Raw genomic sequence first — 10,151 nt, 5'->3', positions numbered from 1 at the left:
GGCTGTTTGCTCCCCCTCCGCTAGCGGACCGCAGGGATCCCCCCCCCCTCGGCAGCCGCAGGGCGCGGGGGGAGCCCACCGAAGGCTTCAGGCCCCTCTGGGGGGGGGGAGGCCCTGTTGGTGCCCCCCCCAGGTGAATCCCTGTTTTTTTGGGGGGGGGGTTATCCCCCACCCGGCGGGTGGGGTGATTCCTTGTTTTTTGGGAGGGGTTGGGCCCCCCCCCGGTGTGGGGGGATGGGTGGGGGTGAGTCTCCATCTGGAGAGGCTGGGGTGAGTCTCTGATGGGTGTGAGTCTCTATTTGGGGAGATTTCAGCCCCCCAGCGTGGAGTAAGTTCCTGTTTTGGGAGGGTTTGAGGTCCCCAGAGCTGGGTGAGCCCCTGTTGGTGCCCCCCCCAGGTGAATCCCTGTTTTTTTGGGGGGGGGGTTATCCCCCACCCGGGGGGTGGGGTGATCCCTTGTTTTTTGGGAGGGGTTGGGCCCCCCCCCGGTGTGGGGGGATGGGTGGGGGTGAGTCTCCATCTGGAGAGGCTGGGGTGAGTCTCTGTTTGGGGTGAGTCTCTATTTGGGGAGATTTCAGCCCCCCAGCGTGGAGTAAGTTCCTGTTTTGGGAGGGTTTGAGGTCCCCAGAGCTGGGTGAGCCCTTGTTTGGAGGGGGATAGGGCCCCCTGATTGGGGGTGAATCTCTCTTTGGGGAGGTTTTGGACCCCTTGGAAGGGAAGGGGAGACCTTGCARCTGCTTAGGGGACTGGCAGAAGGTTTCAGTGAGGCCAGCGGTTGGTCAGGGTTAGTTTCCAGGATGTGCAGCATGGGGTGAACTTTTGTGAAAATCCACAGGTGATGCTCACGTCATTCTTTAAGCCAACACCCCCATGGCAGGTCCTAAACTCCTGAACACCTGTGATCTGGATATATTCAGTCATCTGTAGATCAAATCYGTTGACCCTCACAAGGTGTGTTATGAGAGCCTTGTTTGGAAGGACATTGACTTTTTTTAAGCAATGTTTTTTATAGTCTGTCCACAAATTGAGTCTAAATCAGTCTTACTTCAGCTTCAGACTAACTCTTTATTGCTTTCATTAGCAAATTGGACAATATGCACAGAACAGAGTGAACATGAAATATCTTCCTCTTTAACATATCTGTGGATAGGATCAAGAGACAGCTCCTCTGGAGGATCCTGGCATTAAAGAGTCCTAATGAAGCAGATGTGGGAGAAAAAAATATAAGTTCCTATAAGTACTGCATTAYGCTGTTTTAATTTGGTTTCTACAGGAAAGAAGTGATACATTGTCACCCTCTCTATCTACCACCACCTTCTAATAGTTTGCAAACCCATTTGCTGGTTTTGATAGCAAGAGAAAAGTCTCAAAAGTTAGTAAGTACTTTCAAGTTTTGAGAAAATCAGAAACTGATAGAGATGCAAATAGACGTTTCAACCTACGTTTATTCATGGCCAATTCATCCCTTTTTGTTCTTGGCCAACTTTTTCTGTTAGTGTAAACAGCTCTTCTCTCTCCCTCTCTCTCTGGTGTTTATAGATGGTGACTTTGTCCTCAGCCTTCATTTTACTAGACTAAACATAAGATGTGCTCTCCATTCTCTTGAGCCTCTTGGTAGCCCTGTCCTGCACCTTTTGCATCCTGAGTGCCTTTTGTAGCAGTGTACAATGTGCAGAAAAAGTATTTCCTGTAAGTGGTCTGGTATCACTATTTTTTTTTCATTTTTCATTTTATAAACGCTATCTTTTCTCATAAAACAAGGGGAAAGGGGGTTTTCTAATCTCCCTTCTCTAGATAGTCATTATTTGTAAACTGTTTTTCCCCACTTTGTTATAAAGATGACCGGAAAATGCCTTTGCAGAGCCAAACTCTGGCTAGAGCTCTTAACTTTCCCAACAAATCCAGCTGGACTGCACCGAGTGAACACTAAGTGGTTATCTATAGAAATTCTGAACCCATTGAGCACTGCAACAAGCATCTTTGCRGCAATGCCTTTGTACAGTGCTGGGAAGGGTCCTGAGGGATGCTTTTAAGAACAGGAATAGGTAGGACAGCCACTCACGTTGGTCTGCAGAGATCAGCTGAAAGCAGCCATGTCAGAAACTCCTGGCTCAAAACATCCTTCAAATCTTCTGATCCTTCTGGAGAAGTAAAACTGCAAGAAATGTTCCATGGCATAAATACAAAGGAGAGGAAACAATCCAAATGCAGAATGTAACAGCCGCTTACTCCAATACCCCCAAGTTCACAGGAACATTTTATTTTCTTTGACTCAATGCATTGCTCAGCAGCCTGTCAGTCCTGGCAACTTTTTGTCTTTTTTTGCTGCTTACTGCCAGTTGCTTCCATCTTTCCTTCTGTGAAACTCTCTTTTTTTTTTCTAGAAAATCTGAGCATCTCACATTTGACTTTAGAGCTCCTGTCTGTCCCACAGAGCTTGAGAAACGAGACTGTTCTGCAGAGCTAGTGATGCCAGTGTCAATAGGGAGGAACTGACAGGGATGAACTGCACTGAGAAAAGAAAGGCAGAAGGATTTCTCTCTCTTCCTGCTATGTTTGGGCCCCGGATCTCAGCTGAGCCTGATTCAAATTAGACAGCTCAGGCCCTTGTCTCAGTTCATCTCTCTTCTGCCTTCACTGCTTCATATTTTCAATGCCAGAAGGCTGCATTTTCTTCTTTTCCTATTTCTCAGTACTCCCTGTTATTCTTAACTAAATTTATCACTTTATGCTTTAAAAAAAAGCATAAAAAATTCTCTGCAGCCTTTCCTCCCTGTATATTCTGAAACATCCACATATAAAATCTCTACTTCGCAGYCTAGATCAAGAATTAGTGCCACATGAATCCATATCCTTTTAGTTTTCCCTATGCTCTTAGTTTTCTCTATCCTCTTCCTCCAGATGCCACTTAGGTGCTTGACAAAGTTAGTCATTTCCTACTTAACAGAAGTCCCTCTGCTACTGCCTGCACATCCCAGCAGAGCTGTAAACATAGAAAAACTGTTATTAAGAGCAAAATGTCCTTTAATTCAAATAGTTTCTCAATACTGTGAAATAGAGGTGCCAGTGGGGAAGAAAGAATAAAGGGAAATCTTGATGGTTAGGAGTTGCCCCAACCGTAGCCAAAAGAATTCACAAAAACTCTAACCMCTTTTTGACACGATGAGCTCCTCGCACACAACAGTGCTGTGGATTTAACAGCTTTGGGATGCCTAACAGYGTGTCTGTAGGGCTTGGGGTGCAAGAAGGAATTGTCCACCAACTCCGCAGTGCCCCATGTTCATTTGTATATGCAGAAGGCATCAAAGCAAAGGCAGAGCGTGGGTGAAGCAGCACCTATGCTCCAAACTCACAAAGGAAAGTCTTTGTTTCCAGGGTCTTTCCTTTGGAAATCACATTTTTTATTTACAATTAAGGAGATTAGGGGAGACACTAGGAAACAAAATTTTAAGATAGAGATTAATCAGCTTAATTAGCCTCAAATATCAAAGGTTTTCTTTTTTTCTTTTTTCTTTCCTGTAATAGCAGGTTAGACAAACATCTGTCAGGAACAGTTTAGGTTGAGTTGATTCTGCCTTGGAGCAGAGGTCAGACTAAATGACCTGTTCAGATCCCTCAAAGCCCTGGTTACTTTGATTTTGTATTTTCAGTATGATTAGCAATTCTTAGTGTCTGATTTTCTGACTGCTCAGCCTGAAACATCTCTGTGAACCATAATTACACTCCTTTCTCCCACCCAGGGTTGTTTCCTCCCTCCCCAACCCTTGTTTTTAAAGCAGTTGGCATTCAAAGGCTGCGAAAGGCTGCAAATGCCACCAGATACTTGTTCCAGATGACTGTCCCATAGAGATTTAGTATTTTGCGAGGAGACACTAGAATTGCGCCTGAGGGAGGTGGGCTGCATGCAGTGAGTGCCTGTATTCCTCTGTGCCACCATTTTAGGACTTAGCAACAGCAACCTGTTAGGTTTTGTAAAATCCCCTTCATGTTAAAGAAARGAAATGTTTCCCTCATTTGTGTATGTGGATTTTTTTTGTTTTTTGGGGGGGATTTTTTTTTCTTTTTAAATACAGAGCGTATGTGAGAACAGATTTGTGCTTGGACTGAAGCATGCAGTTCGTTCTTGAACATTTGTGCCATAAGCTAAGACTGGGGGAGGTGAAACGGGCCATTGACAGGCTGTGGATATGCTGACACAGCACAAAGCGGCAGCGCTGAGATGCACAAGTGTGCTCTCGGCCAGATGGCTTGGGAAATGAAGGCGCTCTAGCTGCAGCAGCAGAGAGCTCCGTATGGACTCATTTACCTTGCCGAGGAGGTACCTGTTCAGAGCTAGCTCTTATCGCCRTCATTACTGCGAGCTGGGTAGACACGCTGGAAAAAATCTGTCTAAATGTCCAGGTTGACTGAGTTGCAAAATAGCCGATAAAAGGCACAGATCAGAAACACACTGGGAAATTTWTCTTAGGTCGTTCAGGCTTCTCCCCTGAATGATTTCATGTTTRGATGACAGGCTTTTCATAACTTGAGCTTGTACCAGTGATACAGGGAAATAACTTTTTGTTGTTTTTAACTGGTTAACACATTCTCAGTGGAATAGTTTTTTTTCCTCATGGGTGGATATGATCAAATCAAAATGTCTGCTAGAAAATGTGTCAATCCCATCTCATTTTTTCCACTGGAAAGTTTTCTTCTGATAAGGTGAAAGGGCTTTGTTTTGATTGCATCAAAGTACTTCATTTTGACTTCACAGTTACGGTGATGTTAGAAGGTTATAGGAATGGATATACTTCAGCTTTGTCAAAAGATAGTGCTTTGACCTTATCAGAGTGTGGAGTTGATGAGGCTATTCTGCCATTTCCAAAAAACCAAAACCCCCTCAATCCCCATGTTTTCCAAAATGTGCATTTTGTGAGACACTTCAAAATTTTTAGAAACTTTTTGTCTTTGTTCTTTCCTCCCTCATGAGATAAAATTTCAAATTTGAAATTTCATTTTGAAATTGAAATCTTTCTTTTTTCTTCTTCTTCTTCTTTCTACGCTGACAATGTTAGCGCTAATTCCTGCCCCAAAATGTCCCCAGGTAAACACTGAAGGACCTCTCCCTCCAGGTAACAGTTTCTCTCTTTCTGTTCTCTGATCTCACCTCTGATTTTTCGTGTTTTTCAGAAGCCAGGCAAAGAAGTCTTTGGCTTTCTCGGCACCCAGGTCCAGGCTCTGGCCGTTCGCAGCTGATACTTGGGGCTCAGCTTCCCGCTTGTATGGCTCAATGATGTTGCTGGAAAGGCAAAATTGGAAGATATCAGCCTGGAATGCCGCAAGAGGGTGCTAAAATGCTGCTTTTCCACAAAAGTCAGCTCCCTCCAATTCTATCTACTAGCAGCCAGAGAAGGTGATTTGGATGGGTAGAGGGATAGCTGGGCTGYCTACTGATGGAGGAGAATCATTTCTAGGGCTTAAAAGAAAGAAAAAAGTCCCCAGAGAATCACTGCTGCAGTCCAAGAAAAATGTCCTCAGCTCTACGTTCTTCTAGTCATCAGCTGGTTGATGACAGCTCAAAGTTTGGATCATAGGAGCACTGAAAGTCTACACACTTACTCGCTTTTCTTCTCTCGCCTGGCTAACAACCATTCCACAAAGTTCTTCTTCAGCATGTTATCCATCGTGCGGCTGTAATCGCTTGCCAGGGTGGCCTCGGAGTAGCGCCTCTGGACTGCTGTGGCACTGGGACTCCTTATACTTACACTAGGGAAGAGCACAGACACAAGCGAGTCCAGCACAGATGGGGAGCAAATGCTACACAGACTTCTGCTTTGAGTTCAACATGCAGCTCCTACAATCAGGAAGGTTTTGTAATCTGTTTTAATCCCTCTTGGTACTAGTGACTGTTCCTGCACTGTGAAGTGCAGAGATAGCTAGAGAAGGGGCTAGCTTGCCTCTCATCCGTTTTGCTGGCTGTGAACCCAGCTGCAGCTCAGATTCAGCTGCAGAGGAGGAGCTGGGTTTGGGATATTTACTGGTAGTTTGGACTTGGTGTAGTCTTCCCTGCCATTGCCTGATTCACATGGACTGGAAGTTTGGCTCAGTGCTAAGGTACCAAGTCTGCTCAGGCTCCCTTCTCTAGGGAGCTGCAGACCTAGGGCCAAGGGAACCTCTTGCTGTGTCCTTGAGAGCACACAAGGTGGATGGCAGGAGACAAGATCTGACCTTCRTATCAGTGCTGCTCTGACAGTGTAGACATAGCTGGTGACCACCTAAGTTAAAGGATRCCAGGACCGAATATTTTTCCATACTATTGTCTGGAGTTCCAGCAATTCTTACTACTCTAATAAGGATTCTTTTGGATCCTCTCAGAAATTTCATGGCAAGAGTCAAGAAGAGAGTGAAGGTCTTCATTATGTGCCTGCTTTATATTATCAGTCATATTTTCAAATGCCTCCACATACTGCGTGCCACCTAGTTTCATTTGTATGAGACAAATGCATCTCACTTCTAGTTCCCAGCTAATCTTGTTCTCTTCCTGGTTGACTTCCAGCCTGTTCCTCCCAACCCCAAGCCATGAAGTTTGTAGAACTTGGGAGTTCTTGGCTCTGACTCAAAGGCTCAGGGCTTTAGTTTGATCTCTCTCTTATCATTTGCGCATCTCTGTACACTTGGCTGTCTGTCTGAGGTCTACCTGAAGACTGATGTTCTCACCTGTTCACCAAGATGCCAAAGGAAAGAATCCATTTGCCTGCAGCAGGAAGCTGGAAAGGGCTCAAAATACATTGTGGGCTGTTCCTAAACACTTACCCCGAGACATTCTCTTCCATCAAAACAAGGCTCAGAGAGGCAAGAAGCAGAGAGAGAACTTTCAAAGACTTCATTTTCTTGGCTTAGTTCAAAAGTAGAAAGCAATTCAGGTGTCTGGCTCCTATAACGCATGGGGACAGATAAGTGACAGGAAAGTAAACCCAGAAAGATGTGCAGTGGTTAGGCACGTGTCTGTGCTTGTAAATGTGTTTCTGTGATCCCTGTGCTTGGAACAGCCTTCTCCAYCCTACAAAACCCTCCTCCGCCATTCCCAGTTAAATTACTTTTTCAATGCCAATGCTCTTTCYTGCCCTGGTGTCTTTTAATGTTTGTTCCCTATACTTTTATTGTAACCATCAAATTCATTGTGGGTTGCACATTCCTTGGGGCAAGGACATTGTCTTCCTCCATGTTTACAAGCTGACCCTGTTGGAACCTCATTGTGCTTTAAGGGTTGATTCAACCTTAAGTATGTGCGAGGGAATGTACGTTTGGATCAGGCAGTTCAGCAGCAAGCAGCATCCCGATCCTCCCTCGCTACAGTTCTGCAGGATTTAGGGGGCTGATCTTATTTCTGGGAGATTTTGCTCTTGAGGGACGTAATGCCCTAAGTAGGGACTGGAGCCAAAACTGGTGAGTATCAGTTGTGATAAATATCCCATGGACAGTGGCAGGATCAGATCCYGAGATTTATTAGTTTCAAGCTGTTYGTAGTCCTCATGTCCACAGTTCAACTCACTAGCCCTTGGACATTTGAGCTCTTTTAATTACTATCCCAGCTCTACAAACTCTGTACAAAACTGTTTTTTATCATGGCTCATAGATACATTTTATTGTTCTTCACTCTTCGTTATAGATATTTCTGGAAATTGCATTGCAATAGAGAGTTACTGTTAACAACAATACAGTAACAAAAAGAACAGGACTAGATCAGGACTCAGGTATCCCATCCTTCAAAAATTGGTTTATACATGAATGTAACTTTACTCATGTGTAGCTATTTGTACTCTTACAGCAGCCTCTATTATTATTTTGCAGAAAGTTGGAGTTTGAATGTTGTTCGTAATTAAGGCACATTTTTTCTAGAAAGCTATGACATTTTGTAAAAATGTTTTCAGCCCTTCTTATTAAGTGAAAAAATATTAAATACATTACATTATCTCAGATACATCAATATCAGATAAATACTCTTAAAAGCAAAAGTGTAATATTCTGTGAACAGTGGCAAAAATCCCTATAATACTTTTAGCTAAAACAATAAAAGATAAATAGTTACAGAGTGTGCTAACAGCAAAAGTAAATTCCATTATACAAAAAGCTGAGGAATATTTTAAATGAGAATTGAAAAAAGTGTCATGATTAAATAACTGATTAAATAACTTCTATTTGCTTTTCATTACACATATTGATGATATAATATAGCGATGGATATGGCAATGGATCTGAAAATAGCTAAGTTGTGGAAGAGTATTATTGTGCTTAAGGTAATTATTTATGAAGCTAGGAGAGGAAATGTGTGATAGCCTTAATTTTAAGAGGGCAATGCTCATTAAAACATTCTCTGATGATGATGAGTTTACTCAAATTGGGAAGAAAAGAGGTCCAAATTTTAAGAGATTATYGAAAAACAAGTTCTGAATTAATACCAGACCTTTTTGCCTGAGTGACACTGAAATGGAATAGTCAAGCTCCGCTGTCCCTGGCTGGCACAGAGTTTGCTGAGATACTTGCGCTCTTTTGATCCTCAAATTTGACAACTGCACTAAAGGTAGTTTGCTGACCTATTCCACAGCTAGCCTGGAGGAGCCTTATCTGCTATGGGGAGCTTTGCRACAGGAAGGTTTTCTAGCCCCCCCGGTGCAATCCTGTCTGCTTTGGAAAAAGCATTATCMCTATTTCATCCATACCTGGGAGGACACAAGAAAAAAAATGAGAACCAATTTTGCCTTTTTCCCAACTCCCCGGGTAGCACATGTTTAAAGGCACAGATCCCAACCTGATATTCCCTGCGTACTGAAGTCATCTCTGCAGTAATGGTTTCTCCCTTTACATCACATGTACACGGCTTCAAGTCTTTTCTGCCAAACCTAACAAGATAATTACTAGTCTTCTGCCACTTTGGAGAAAGCTTAGCCAAAGGTACAGGTTGTTCCTGCTCTACTACATCTACTGTTTGATGCTCTCAAACTCTATTCACTGCCACTGTTAGCTTAGCAGAAAGAATAAAAATTAAAGAAGAAAGAGACTTATGCAGAGCTTCTTACCTTCCTGCTCTTCTGAAGCTGCCCAGAGGATTTCAGCTGGTTCTGGTGCTCAGAGGAGACCCTTCAGAGCCTTTAAATATATTAGCTGTGAAGGACCGAACCCACTTTCATGAAGTAAACAGGAAATCAAACACCTAATCAAAGCAATTCAAACCCACTTAGATCTGCTTCATTAGGTCTGTTGACCTGCAGAGCAGGAAAATAACCTTTTAAAATATGTTTACATTAATGGCAATTAAACTTTACTATATCACAAAATCAAGAATTAATATGTATTGTGGGCATAATACATATGGCATTGGTCTCAAACGTAATTCCACATAGCACCCCTTTCCACTGGAAAAAAACTTTCTTGATCTCCATCTTTTCTTTTGCAAAGTGCAAATCTCATCTTAGAGAGATCCAGGCTGCTCCTCTTCTCTCTTTGATATGAAGTAGRAGTAGCTTTGCCAAAGCCAGGAACTCGCATCCTTGTTACGTGTGCTCAAGGACTGCGCTGGGAGAGCAGTTGGGGGGCAGCTGGGTTAGCTCAGAGCAGAGCACCCGCTTCAACCGTGTGAATCGAGCTGCCTCTGTCGGGAGCGAGCGACGGAGAGCTTTCTCCGTGTGGCTCGGCCACGGGCTGGGGGACGTGTGTCGCTGAGGCCACCACCTCTCCTTCCCCTGGGCAGATGTGCCCCAGATGTTGATCATGGCAGAATTCAGCAAGTACAAAGGGTAAAGGCGCCTCCACCAGCTCTGCCGTGACTATGYGCCTGGTGAGGTCCTCCCCAGCATCTGACCTGTCTGGCTTCCCCCAGGACTGTCTGGGAAGAGCTCCAGGCCTGTTAAATTCCCATGCTGTTGGCTATTGTAATGGCAAACTAGCTACTCTGGTGATCTATGAATCCTGACTGCTCCTTGGTGTGGACCAGGTACGCCAGGACCCCCCCCCCCCCAACACACACACACAGGTTAATTCTACAGAAGGGGAAAAGGGGATTTTTTTTGGGGGGGGGATGCCAGGTGACCCACAAGCTGAGCCCCGTGCACATTATTACCAAAAYGAAGCAGTGCCCGTGGCTGATGGTGCTGATTTGCAAATACAGTCACATC

General features: G+C 44.2%; 2 protein-coding genes across 2 annotated transcripts in view; both read right to left on the bottom strand.

Annotated features, from left to right (window-relative positions):
• Positions 1-921, bottom strand: part of SNF8 (SNF8 subunit of ESCRT-II) — a 5,199-nt gene extending 4,278 nt beyond the window's left edge. Inside the window, exon 1 of the mRNA XM_085312997.1 lies at positions 847-921. Within this exon, the coding sequence (XP_085169123.1) occupies positions 847-921 (75 nt within the window). The remainder of the gene's footprint in view (positions 1-846) is intronic.
• A 201-nt stretch (positions 922-1,122) lies between these two features.
• GIP (gastric inhibitory polypeptide) lies at positions 1,123-9,187 on the bottom strand. The gene is made up of 6 exons (XM_085312996.1): positions 9,057-9,187; positions 6,793-6,913; positions 5,599-5,745; positions 5,147-5,278; positions 2,063-2,155; positions 1,123-1,194 (listed from the first exon to the last, which is right to left on the bottom strand). The coding sequence occupies exons 2-6, from the start codon at positions 6,864-6,866 to the stop codon at positions 1,185-1,187; spliced, it is 456 nt and encodes a 151-aa protein (XP_085169122.1). The 5' UTR covers positions 6,867-6,913; positions 9,057-9,187; the 3' UTR covers positions 1,123-1,184.
• Between the last annotated feature and the right edge of the window lie 964 nt (positions 9,188-10,151).

The sequence above is a fragment of the Rhea americana genome, unplaced genomic scaffold (genome assembly GCF_003343005.1).
Source record: "Rhea americana isolate MKP2758 unplaced genomic scaffold, rheAme1 scaffold_374, whole genome shotgun sequence".
NCBI lineage: Eukaryota > Metazoa > Chordata > Aves > Rheiformes > Rheidae > Rhea > Rhea americana.
The sequence above is the reverse complement of the archived record's forward strand: the minus strand, read 5'-3'. Positions and strand labels throughout refer to the sequence as shown.

Coding starts and splice junctions, on each gene's coding strand:
- GIP (XM_085312996.1), bottom strand. CDS start 6,866: ATGAAGTCTTTGAAAGTTCTCTCTCTGCTTCTTGCCTCTCTGAGCCTT. Junction 5,279..5,598: donor AGGCGAGAGAAGAAAAGCGA/GTAAGTGTGTAG, acceptor TTGCCTTTCCAG/CAACATCATTGAGCCATACA. Junction 2,156..5,146: donor AAAAACACGAAAAATCAGAG/GTGAGATCAGAG, acceptor CATTTCTTGCAG/TTTTACTTCTCCAGAAGGAT.